At 43.1% G+C, this 13,872-nt stretch overlaps 1 protein-coding gene across 1 annotated transcript; it reads right to left on the reverse strand.

Moving 5' to 3' along the window:
• Positions 1-607: 607 nt before the first annotated feature.
• On the reverse strand, positions 608-12,122 carry wdr26a (WD repeat domain 26a; the record flags this gene model as incomplete). Its single annotated transcript, XM_084556442.1, has 13 exons — positions 608-2,998; positions 4,180-4,374; positions 4,911-5,040; positions 5,156-5,234; positions 6,104-6,249; positions 6,981-7,100; positions 9,052-9,192; positions 9,297-9,435; positions 9,568-9,724; positions 9,959-10,056; positions 10,662-10,798; positions 11,779-11,835; positions 12,006-12,122. Coding segments are annotated over 13 exons (1,539 nt in total), but the record flags the coding sequence as incomplete, so codon positions are not given.
• Positions 12,123-13,872: the final 1,750 nt, after the last annotated feature.

The raw sequence follows: 13,872 nt of genomic DNA on the forward strand, positions 1-13,872 counted from the left end.
TTGTTAGTGGGGGGGGGCCTTCGAGGGGAGGGGCCTCTGTGGATCGTCCCACAGATACTTGATCAGTTTGAGATCTAGTGAATTTGGAGGCCAGGTCAACACCTTGTGCTGTTCTTCATGTTTTTTTTTCAGGCTGCATCCTGCTGGGGATGGCTGCTTTCATCAAGGAGTGTCATTGCTATGGGGTGGGGGGTGCCTGGTCTGGTCTAGGTGGGTGCTACATGTCTAAGTAACATCCACATGAATGAATGCCAGGTCCAAAAGTTTCCCAGCAGAACATTGAATTGTCACAAGATGGTCAAAGTTATTTACTTCTCCTGTCAGTGGTCATAATGTTGTGGCTGATCGGTGTATGCATATTTAAGTAATAGTAGAGAGCAGCAAATTTCCAGACTATAGAGATCAGGATGTAATTGATTTACAATCATATTTGTATAGAAATAAATGTTTAGTTTGTTCTAACATGTTGCTGCTGCATTGTCGGGGTGACATATTGCTGCAATAGTGAAATTTCCCAGTTTGGGATTAGTATCTATTCATCTTAAAACACCAACCAACATACAGTGTAACACCACTCAAACACGTGAAATCCATTTCGAAGTAGATTCCATTTTAAAACCCTGAATGCTTTATTTAAACTACGCACACACAACAACTCCCCTACAGCTAACAGTACAATCACTTTTTTTTTTCTCCTTTTTTCTTTTTAATAATAACACATTTAAAAATGTAAAATCCCGTCGGTTTCCGGAAACTGCCAGCAAACAAACAAACAAACAGACAAACAGAAAGTTCCTACTTCGGCTTCTCACGGAGAGAAGACTGAAATACTCAAGAGTAAAAACAAACTAAAGGGGGGGGGGGGGGTCGTAGAAGCGGGAACTAGAACACCACGTCTGTGAGAGACTAAAGTGTGTGTGTGTGAGAGAGAGAGAGACATCTATTGTTGTACACCACTCGTGTGTTGTGTGCTCTGTGACGGAAGAGGTGGCAGATATAGAAAAACAGGGTTCCCACAGCCCCTGCAGCTACCGTCCCGGACCGGTGAAGGTAAACTCGAATCGTAGCACACTCGTAAACAAATCAAATATAATGCAATTTTTTTTTTTTTTTGTGTCAGCAGTTATAAATAATCCTCTTTATATTATTTTGTGAAGCTCTGAGAGAGTTCAGCTTCTCTTTCAGACAGAATCTGACAGTGATGGTAAAAATAAATAAATAAAAACAGGTGTGGGAACCCCGGGATAAGCACACGTCACCCCCGTCTGCCATCTACCATAACAGGCTCATAATACATGCTATAACACACAAATATTCAGCACATATTACTCAGAACGGGCAAGATTGTTCTTTTGACTCTTTGAAAGAAGACATTTCTTTTTTTTTTTTTTTTTTGTAGAAATCCATAACAACATTATGTTACACTTGTGTACAAAGCCGTCACACACACAAAGACACTCGATCGTTTTGTGTCCTCCTCGGCTCTCTCTGTGGTGATTTAAAAAAAAAAAAAATGCTGGCAATTCATTTTTATTTGTGTTTTTTTTTATATATATATATTTTGTAGGAGATTTAAGTTGCTGGAAAATAAAAATGATTGGATCCTACAAGTGTTGCGTGGGTTTTAAATAAAGATATATCAGATTCTTGTGTTCTTTTGTTTCCCCCGTGGCTTCATCCGCCGCTGAAAGTACTCCCATTATTACCTTCTGTGTTCATTACACTACAGTCGCCAGCTGTGTTCTGTAATTTTATTTTATTTTTTTAAGATCTTGATGTTCTTGAGAGCCGGAAAATTTGGAAAAACCTTCAAGTGTTTCGTTGGATTTTACACAGAGCTTTGATTCTGGGGGACTCGACAGGACACAGTATAAAATCTTGGGTGTCTTTAAATCTTACAACGCCACTTGTAGTAAATATATATATATATGTATATTTTAAAAAAAGCAATGATAAATGAAACTTAAAACATGTAACGGCTAAACCAAAAAAAAAAAAGTATTAGGTCTGCTGTTTGGGTGAAGGTAGAGATGCGACAAGCTGCAATGAAATCGGAAATGAAAAGCAAAGTAAAGACACAACAGGAAAAGGAAAAGACAAATTTTGAGAGCACGAGGGAAAACTACACTCCATAATCTATATGTGAAAGATAAAAGTTGACGGGTAATCCTTTAAACTCTACACGTCTGCGTACATCAGCTGCTGTATGCTCTCAGAAGGCATCAAACCACGTCTTAGCAGATATATCAGGACGTACAGCCGGTGTGAAAAAACAAAAAAAACAACAAAAAAACAAAAACGTGACTTATATCAACCAGCCGTTGTCCTGCGCAATCCTATGCAGCATGCTACTCAAATATTAACCTCTCTCTGGATACAAGCAGGATAGCTCAAAAAAAAAAAAAAAAACATAATCGGAGCATCCTGCATTTAAAAAAGACAAGATAACACAGAGTGTAAAGATTCTCTTCAAGTGGGTGTCACATCCATCACATGTTGCAGCAGATAAAGTCTCTTAAAAAGTTCAGGAGGTTTGCACAGAAAGAGTTGAAGCTTCTTCACGTGAGCGCTGGAAACAAAAAAACAAACACCTCCACCATGTGCTGCACCATGTCACAGCCTAGCGCTAGTCAGTGAAAATACTCATGAATAATTAACGTGGTTTTCAATAAATAACAACAAGAGGACGGCCCTGCGAGATGCCGGGAAGAGGTCCAGACATGAGGACGGTTTTTGGGTGGGGTGGAGGGAGGGAGGGTGAATTTGTGAAGGGGTGGGGGTCAGATAGTGGACGTCCTGGTGCGAGGCTTTCGTCGACCCCGGCTCTCGGTTAAGCTACCGAGTCAGTGTTGTGACACCGCTGCCCGCAACCTCCAGGAAACAGCTGTTCAGTCACCACAGATTCCCCTGCTTCACCCGTCGGGAGCGTTTACAGAGTCTCAGTGCTCGTCGGCTCGAAAGGCAGCGACGGATCATCAGCTGTCCATGCTGCAACATTCTGATGGGAGAGGAAACACACACACACAGTCGGTCATCCACCAAATCCCCAGAGTCATCCCCAGGAGGACAGTGTCAATAAGCTGCACTTTGACCAGTGTCTTGCCAGCAGGGCAGCAGTACGAGGCAGCGTTCTTTGCTATAAACCCCATCGTTGTTAATGTTTATTCAGCTTCAGATAAAAGCATGTAAGAGAGAGGTGCTGATTCATCTTTGGAGTTATTTTAGAGCATGACATTTGTGCTACTGTTGTATTCCTGATATAAAATATTAAAACTGACACGAGAAAGATATAAATGAATAAACAGAATGGTTAATGTGGAAGATCTACTCAGAGCACTGAGCAAAACACGGTGCGTACACGGCCCCAATTTGATTTCATGCAGGCCAGACCAGTGACATAATAGCATAATAACCTAGAAATAACAACAACTCCAATTTGTTTGAGTGCAAATAAGTACATAATGTATAAACAATAAATGCATTTAATGAACTATCCTTTTACAACACATTTTATGAACTAAAAAGTTAATAAAAAACGATTTAGGTGCATTGCTGCCATCTACTGGTTAGTTCTGGGTGTTGTGTCCTTTGCAAATTTATGCTACGGGCCAGATTGGACCCTCTGGCGGGCTGCTTTTGGCCCCCAGGCCTTATGTTTGACAGGCCCTCCTATACAGCTGGTGAGGCGCTTTGCATTTCCACCCACACAGGTGAATCTAATATAGGAATTCACTGACATACAGCGTGTCCCATGTTCACAATTCTTACTAAAAGTCTGATTCATTTTTTTCTTCTCAAATGTAATCAGCTGCTCACAAAATAACCCTTTTAACAGCTAAGTCCATTCCTCAATGTGATATAAAATGTACCAAATTTCTGCTTCCAAGTCCTCCGACTACTCAGACTACTCGTACGCTACTGTCAACAATAACCCACACCCTAGACTCGGCTTCGTTTTGGTTTTTACAGTTATTTTTTGCAGAAATAAATCTGCTTTTTTTGCACAAACCACTACCTCACCGTCTTTTTGCCAAATTCAGCGCAACTGTGACAAGGAAATATCCCACATGTCGGCTCAAGGATGATCCGCCGAACAGAGGGAGATAAAAGGTGTAATCTTAATTTTGAGCACAAATGACGAGCACGACCTTTCTTAACAGTCACACTTACTGTACGTACCGTTGGGCCCTTCTGCATCCTGCACATCCAGGAACGGGGCGGGTCCCCAGATACGGACGGTCCCGTCGTCTGAGGCGCTGGCCAGCAGTCCTGGCAGGACGGGATTCCAGCTCACGCAGTTGACGGTGCGGGTGTGACCAGTCAGCTCTGCGATGGGCAGCTCACTGCGCCGGTGCCAGATGTAAACTTTGTGGTCTGACGGGGGAACGGGACGTTAGCTTCGTTAGCAGCTGAAGGTTTGTTGGATCTTACTGCAACTCCACCAGCGGTGCATATAAAACATCTGTGTACAACTCATGTCTAGAATTTGTCTGTCTGCTGCAGGATTGTTGTTGTTTTATAGCACAGACAGCTCCTCTAAAGTGAAGCCAAAGCAAGTAGAGCTCCCCCTGGTGGCTGGCTGCAGTATAGGTCATAAGCTCCACCCCCTCCATGTTAGTGAATGGGACTTGGGCCGAACTAAAACACTAAAATACACTCAAATAATGTTTTTTCCTGCGCAGACTCCCGGTTTTCCAAGAATACTAGCATCAGTTAAGCCAATGGGAAGAAGTGGAGACACGTCATTGCATTTTTCTTCTTAGAGTCTATGTTTTATCCTTGAGTAGACACGTTTAGGTTCAGTAGATGTTTATATTAACTCCCGTGAGAGCCTGTCTACCTCGCTGATTTAATCTGTCTGTTATCTGGAAAGAAGCTAAGCTGAACTAAACTAAATCTTGACGTCTCACCTTCGCTGCCGCTAGTGATGAAGTCCTCATTGTGCCCTCCGAAGCAGGAATGGATGGTGTAGAAGCCCTGGGTCACCCCTTGGTACTTCCTTACCAGCACTCGGTCCTGCAAGTCCCACAGGTGCACTCCCTACAAGTGCATAGACATCCACCTTGAGACACACTTACAAAAAATCTACTCAACTAGCGCAGTAGCAACAAATAATATCGTGGTGGGGGATGTTAGGAGGCAACAAGCTGCTCACCTGAGTGGCGACGTTGAGCAGAGCTAACCTTCCGTTTTTGGAAACAGTGAAAGACATGATGGGATGGTCCTCCTGCACTCTGGAGACGATCCACACGGAAAGTATTGTTTTTAGACAGATGGACAAACAGGTACCTTACACCGTACCGTACATTTTAAAATATTGCTTGCTTCAAATGTGCAGTGCTGACAATGCTGACAGATCACTTTTAAAAATGTTTTATTTATCCTTTATTAAGTCAACGTTTGCAGTGATTTGCTGGTACGGAAACCTTATCATCACTAGTAAACATCAGCTGGGCAGTATTGTCAAACTTTGCCAAAAAAATCCACTGGCACTAGCCTGCAGCAGCTTGACAATGTTTATCAGGGCCATCAAGAGACATTCAGAGGGCAAAGGTCATCTTAGCCGACCCACATCACCCTCTGTGTGCTGAGTTAGCCGCCTGGGAAGAGGTATACCTTCCCTAAGAGGGCCGAATAAAACAGATATCTCAGATCATTGGTTCCCTCTAAATAAGCTTTAGGCATGTCCTTGCACTGTAGGCTACATATATGGTCATGATAACTCACCTGATGACATTTAATATTTATATCAATGTTTCTGTGTATTGTACAGTACTGTTTTATGTTATGAATTTGGCTGTCGACTACTGTTTGCAAATCAAATTGCCCAAATTGGGACAATAAAGACTTTCTAATCTAATCTTATCTAATCTAATCTTTACTACAGTAGTTTCCAACCTGGGGGTTAGAATAAAAAGTACATCAAGCCAGAATCCTGAAGTTAACGCACTTAAAATGAACTATTTTGTCTTTTTTAATGCCTTCCACTCATTTTGTTGCGGAGAATAATTTTAGAACCTAGAAGTAGCACAGGCAAAGTGACATTATAAAATTAGCATACGGTGACATTTAGAAACACCAGTGTTGCTTCTGGAGGACTTACATGTTTCTGTCTGTCAGGTCCTCAAAATTGTATCCCCGGATGCGCTGGTGGGTGTCGGACGCAAGGACGGTCCGGCCGTCATTCAGACACCACAGGCACTGCACCCGGACACCTTCCCAAGAGTCCAATAGGTTTCCATCCAAATCCTGGTGGTTAGAGGAGAACACAACTCATGGATCACGTCATGTTATTATATATTTCAGAACCTGCTGGCTGTTGCTGTATCTTCATTTAAGACTAGAGGGGAACTCTAAGCCCACTACTGCTTAGTCTTTAAGTACCGTAAGTATGATTTGATGACCATCACTGTATACGTCTCTGAATAGTAAAAAATAATAAAAAAAATAACGGCACAGATGGTAGGAGTTAATAAATGAATAGTATCTCGAACACCAGCCTCCCACAACCTGCGAAGCGTAAGTTCTTTGTGGCTGCAAAAAAACTAATATTGTATTCTGTTAATTGCTTTGCCAACTCATTCATTAAGGATTTTAATATATATATGAAATATATACTATAGTGGAAGTCTTAAATGAGACTTTACTGTGACAGAAGAAACTTAGAAGAGCAGAAAATATTCTAATTAGGTGCGAGAGGCCTGAAGGTGAGATTCATTTTTATCTTAAAGTAGAATTTTTTGACTTAAATAAAACAATTTTCTACTATTTTAAAACAAAAAGCGTTCTTGTCTGCTGTAGCGGAATGTCTTTTCAATCTCAAATCTCAGATTCCTCTGGTGAAACGTTTCAAGCGACAGAATCAATACTGCAATCTGAGAACTGGTCGTGCAAATAATCCCTTTGTTGAGTGTGTTTTATATTAAATAAAAGAGCATGATGTAAATACACTGTGTGCATCATCTACAAAAGATACCCACACACTGGTAGAACTGGCCCCTCTGGCCGCCGGTGACGAAGCGCTTGCCATCTGGATTCCAGGCCACGCTGGTCAGGCTATCCTCATGAGACTGACTCATCTTGGTTCGTAACTCCCCCGTCTACACGGCAGAGCGCAGAGGAGAGAGAGAGAGGGAGAGAGAGACGTGACTGCACCGATCAATTACCACACACTAGGCACCACGCTGGCTTCACTAATAAATATTTAACGTGGAAGGAGTGAAAGTGTAGTTACAATTACAGAGATTTACTCATCTTCAACTCATTTAGCTCTCTGTTTGGTTTTCCCTCGTCGAGTTGGTTTCAATGAGGAAGTTGTTTTCAGTCTAATAACTGTCATAAAGCCACTGTAAACTCACAGCCCACCCAGCAACATTTATTTTTTTATTTTTAACACTGAAAGAAAATCTGTTATGATAAACCAATAGTACAATTTATAGAGTCGGTTCGCACAAGTACACAAAAACAAATACTCACAAACCTTTATGTACAATGAGGGACTTAATCATTCCAGTGAAGAGGCTCTTTGTAAGTGATGGTTGTAAAAATGACTCATAAAGTTCAGCCAAAGATAATTTGATTTTTCAGCAAATGCATGTCGTCTGAAGCACTAAAAAGATTCTACATTTGGAAGAAGTGCACTGAATGAACAGCTTCATCATGTCCATCATCGTTCAGACACCTTTAACACAGCCAATGTGAAGTGGAGGATGACAGAAACGACCTAAAACAGAAGCTGGTGTGATTATCTCAGGCAGTTGACGGTAGCCTACTAAAGCTAGCATGTAGCCACAAGCCCCGGGGCTGCAGACTAGGAGGGAAAAATACGACGTCTCAAGGTGTAGCGCCTCCACCAGCCTCCATCAGCTTCCATCAGCTTCCATCACGGTAAGTAAGCGAAACAAGCTGCTGCTTCTGAACATCTGTGTTTGTTGCACGTTGATTTGAAGTTGTGGAAAATAAATGCTGTTTTTTACTTGAGCTATGCTGCCTCTTTTATCTACCGGTAATGTATGATCCAACCTCATGAATGATCAAGGACAGCACAGCAGGCTGTTATATCCAGCTCAATGCAGAAGTTCATTGAATTTGTCTAAAGTAAGAAAAACTGGATAATAAGAAGATAAAAAAAATGACTAAAATGTGACTAAAGCCCTGTTCCCACAGGACTAGTTTTACCTGGGGACCTCTGGTAATTTGTAATAATAGCGGAGATCGCCTGTGATCTTAATCCCGTGCAAATCGGCCACGTCCATAATTTGTAAAGTAAAAATTACACCGCAAATTATCTACCCTATTTCTCGTAACACCTCCTGTGATAACACTAATCCAATCAGCATCTCCGTGAGGGTGCAACGTTGAGATGTTGCCAACCCATTTAGACGGATGAAATCACTCAATCAAGCATTAATGTGTTCATCGACAAAGGTGGGGCTGATTTAAATACTAATAATTAGAATTTGCAAAGTAACTACAGCTGTCAAAAAGTGTAAAATGTCCTCTGACATGCAGTGGAATGAAGCGGAAAGAAGCAGAGACATAACTATGGATAGTAAATTAGAGTAAAAAAGAGCTTGCTTATCCCGTGCGATTGTGCCACATGAAACACAGACGTGTGTGTGTGGGGGGGTCGTTTCTGAATCACATGACGTCCCCAGGTAAAACTAGTCCCATGCGAATAGGGCTTAAAACTAATAAGCATCAATAACTTAATCAAAATTGACTGTCTGTGATGGATGGAGCAGGTTGTGTACAACACAATTTATTTCTGTGACCTAGCAGTGGGTAATATTAAAGCATATGTAAAATTCTATTTCTAATTCTATTTTGTCCGTCTATTCATTACATAATAGTTTATGTCAATTAATTTTCCTCTGTGTGTCATCGAATCCTCACCACTTTTTAAAGCTTGCACACTGATCCCACATAAAAAAATAATAATTCTATCAACCTCAGCACATCTGTGATTAACCAGTTGTCTGCTGTGGATCCAAACTGATGCAGACAGGAAGGAGGCCGCAGAGCAGACGACACGCATGTCCATCACCGTACCTGTACATTCCACAGCCACAGCTCAGAGCAGTCATCTGGACCACACGCTATCAGATATGCATCGTCGGGGCTCCACGCCAGGTAGGAGACGCCGTAAGCGTGACCCTCCAGGGTCTTCATCAGCTTCAGCTGCTGGGTTTCCTGTCGGCCGAAACAAATCCAGTTATTTCAACCCTGACGCTCGCACTGACAGCTCTTTGGCTCAAGTTGAACTGCTATGATATAGTATGTAAGTGTCAGGTTACCATGTCGACTTGCCACACTATGACTGTGGTATCCTTGGATCCGGTTGCCAGTTTTGTGCCGTCATTAGAGAACTTGCAGAACCAGACTTCGTTGCAGTGTTCAGTGAGAATCTGTTGGGTGTAGCACGGGAACTGTTTCCTGCAATTTAGGAACAAACACATATCAGACCCACACCATTAGATATATATTGCGTGACTGGTCAAAGTCACATGGATTGGCAATGGGAATCCTCGATCACCTACCTGCGTTACAGTCTGTGTGGGTTCTTACCTGCTGCAGGTGTGGTCCAGCAGCAAAGACACAGAGTCCAGTCCACTGTCCAGCTTGGTGTTGTGGTAGAGGCAACGCTCCCGCTGCAGCTCCACCGCCTGCTTCAGCAGACTCTGCAGGCGTCGAGGAGGCAGCATCACCGATGGAGGCAGATACGCTGTGTGCACACACACATGCACGTGTTACACTCTTTAACATAATGTGCAGAATCGAGATTATCTGCAACCAAATTATGGTTGTGTAATCTAGACAGGAAACAAATGCTAACGTCACACAGGAAGGAGATGAAGGATTGCAGAGTGAAAGCTTGGGGATTTCTCACTAGTCATGTTTAGCACGTGACCACGACCAGTATTAGCTATGTGCAGAAGAATAACGTTGCTCCACTCACTCTGGAGCTTATCCAGCAGCTTTGTTCGGGATGCCATGCCTTTGCCTTCCCAGTCAGCTTTGGCTCGCAGGTCCTCTGCATGACTGCACATCAGGTACCTTCAAAACACATATACATGATGACGCACATCAAATCACAAACATGATATTTTGGAGAGCTAATGATTTGGTTTCTGCCCCAGCGTGTGTCTAGGTGTCCGTATGACATTTTGTCCTTGTGCCTCTTAAAACCGTCCAGTGTAAAGCCATGGAGACCCGCTGTCCTGACCCCTCTTGGAGGATTTAAGCCTGGATGTAAATAGACCATCTCACTCTCCCAAACTGTTATATCAAGGCAGTTTTATTGGAACTGCGGAAGCTGCAGAATGGGTTTCAGGGAGGTCCAAAGTTTTGTGATAGGTAAGGCAGCCAGGAAGTAGGCAATCAAGACATTCCTGCAAACCTCAGTGGGTCATGAAGGCCTGAATGCTCTGGCCATGCTTTCGAATGGAGAGGGAACTAGTCAGGAGCCAGATTTTAATGAGAGGCTAACTGATCATTTTGCCTTTCTTGAATATTAAGTACACTGGTACAATTGTAAGTATTTAAATTCATTAACTCCAGTAACGCTGCTCTTTATCTCTTTATTCTGGATTTACTGGACACAAAATGAAACGCACTAGAATAACTCAAGAGCGAGCTCTCCTGTCCGCTGATGAACTCACCCGCTCAGGACGTGGATGCGCTCCGTGTTGTACTTGAGCGGAGTGAGCTCGGCTCTGAGGACCTGCAGAGCCTCCAGGACCTTCCCGTCCTCCAGATACTCCAGATATTTCTGCTGCAGCAGCAGGAACTTCATCCGCTGCACGGGGGAGAGTGAAAGGAATTTTATGATATAATGAGATCTGCGGGCTGTGTGTTGTGCAACATTTCAACGCATGACATCGACTCTGTGTTGAACCTTGCATCACAAGACTGGAACGCGCCTCAAGGTTATTTGAGAGACTAACGACTTTGTGGGGCTTTTGCTGATATCAGACAATGTTTTCGTCTATAGAGTACCCTTTATTTTCAAGTCTTTAAAGTTACTGGCTGTTGTAGTGACTGACTTTGTTAGCAATATTTAAATCATTGCAGAATAATAAGGATGTGTTTATTAGCACTTGGGGCTCCACAGTGCTGCACATTTGTCTTAACAATGCAGCACATCTGGACAGACACCTAACACTCAGGCTGGACTATGAGCCAGGTCAACCGCTCTGGGGCAAAAGCACTTTCCTTGAAGCAGACCCTGTGTAGAAATCTGGTTCCCAAACACGTTTGCTGACAACAAATCCCTCTGCTCTGTCTGTGGTACATAGTTTGTGCCCTATCACTGAACTCTAGCACCGAGATACCTTCATACTGTTGAAGGACTTTGTCTTAGATTGCTCGACATATTTCTGAAAACAAATCTTTGCATTCAGTTCCTGCTGCTTTCCAGAGAACCATAAAAAGCGACGGACCTTGTTTGCTCAAAACCATAGAGTGCTCACCGCGCTGGCCAACTGCTAGCACGATGGGTTTGCTTTGAGCAGTCTATGGATTTGAGCAAACAAAGGTGCATGAGTTTGCAGCTTGTTTCTGGTATTTGCTGGTCTATCTGCACATGTTTTCTTATGTTGCAGTGTGTTGGGCTCTCTCGGCCACCGTAGCTTTCTCTCTCGTTTGTCTCTACATTCAAAGCACGACGCTCACGGCCGCTATGAGCTATGTATTATTGATGATCTAAAAAAACACAACACAACAAACTACTAGAGAGACTGTTAGCGGTCTGAGGTTTTGCTGGGCGTCCCCACTTACCACTATAGCGCTGGGAGAATGCATCAGTGCCTTCAGCTCATTTAAATCACTCTCAGCCTGAGTAAAGAGAGAAAAGACACAGAAATGGATGTGTTTCAAGACAGTTGTGTTTTTCCATGTAAATCCATACCCTGCCCTCTACTGGGCTTAAATACACAATGACTCCTGTTACAAAACATCCTAGACGTTCAGATGTGCATTTCATGACTTCATGAACGCGGCTCCACCTTATCCCACTCTCCTTCGACGACGTGGTTGCGGAACTTCGTGGCGGAGGGGTGCTCCAGTCTGCAGCCGGACTCCTGCATCAGAAGGTCCACGGTCTGACTGTTAAAAAGCACAAGAGAAATGGATTCACGTCAGAAACGGCGCGCCTGCCTGGCAGGCATCAGTAGTCGTCATTTTTAATACACCGGCTGCCACTGGAACGGTTTTGCCGTGGGAAATAATTGATAAACGCCAGTGAAGACGAATGCCGTCTGATTTAACAGTCTGGCGCTAAACCACAGCTTCATGAAGGGTCTGGTTTTCAGGCTGTGGTTTTGTGTGCATTATTGGTTCTATTGTAAATATTTAATTTCATGAACTTTTTATTCTGGATTTGTTGGGCGTAGAGTGAAATGTACATTATGTACTCGAATAAGATGACTGAGAGAAGTTTATTTATGTAATAAAAGAAAAGCTGGACCTTTTAAATGCACCACGGGACACAGGTCACTTTGGAGTCTCATTGCACTGCTACCTTATTTTTACCTGACACACTTGAACACATCCTGACCTCTATAGTCTGGAAATTTGCTGCTCTCTACTATTACTTTTATATATTTATATAAATATAAATATAAATATATAAATCAGCCGCAACATTACGACCACTGACAGGAGAAGTTGCTGTGGCTCAGTAGGTAGAGCGGGTCGTCCACGAACCGATGTCCTTGAGCAAGACACTGAACCCCCAGTGGTGTGTGAACGTGTGTGTGCTTGTGTGAGCGAATGGGTAGATGTGTCTGTGACTGTGAAGCTCTTTGAGTACCAATAGGTAGAAAAGCTCTATATAAAAACAGGGGCATTTACCATTTACCACTTATTAGACATGCAGCACCCACCTAGACCAGACCAGGTACCCCCACCCCATAGCAATGACACACCTTGATGGCAGCAGCCATCCCCAGCAGGATGCAGCCTGACACAGGAACACACACAAAAACACTTTAGGAACAGTATATCCAACAAGGTTTAAAAAAAAAGGCAACTGGACTTGTAGAGTTATTAGCTGCACCAGTGTCTGGTTATTAGCACAACAAGCAAGTTTTCAGGAGGAGTTCCTATTTAAACCTCAGACTTCCCACCAGTCCCCTAGAACTAAAGAAGCTACTCGGATGAGTGGTGAAACGTCTTCTCAAAAAAACTCTACAAGTCCAGTTGCCTTTTTTGAACCTTTGTTGGATATACCATGATCTGGATGACTGAGAACCTTCACAGACATGTTTAGGAACAGCACAAAGTGTTGACCTGGCCTCCAAATTCAAACTGATCAAGTATCAGTGGGATGATCCACAGAGGCCCCTCCCCTCAGAGCCCCCCCTACTAACAACATCCTGTTGCCAGACACCACAGGACACCCTCAGAAGGCCCATGTCCATTCTCTGATGAGTCACAACTGTTTTGGAGGCACAACACCATATTAGGAAGGTGGTCATAATGTTATGCCTCATCAGTTTTCTGCACTGCTGTCAACTCAACAGGTTCTGTTTTTTACTATCGCACTACTACATCAGTGCTGTATATGTAATCCTGTAATCTGCCACTTAACAGTTTAAGTAGTGGCAGTATTTGCACCAGCGCTGAAACACAACAGATACTTTATTTGCATTATTGTTTAAATGCTCCACATCATTTATTTATTTGGTTTCGTGCAACAACGCTGCATGTTATAACTGCACACACAACACAGGCCAGATCCCAACCGTCAGGCCTGCAGAGACACAGTCATGCAACATGCACTCAGTCACGGGTACACAACTGAATCGGGGGCATCCAACTGCGACCCGATTCTCGGTCCTTGACGCACGATTTTGGGGACATTTCTCCGCG

Source organism: Chelon labrosus (genome assembly GCF_963514085.1).
Source record: "Chelon labrosus genome assembly, chromosome: 12".
Classification (NCBI taxonomy): domain Eukaryota; kingdom Metazoa; phylum Chordata; class Actinopteri; order Mugiliformes; family Mugilidae; genus Chelon; species Chelon labrosus.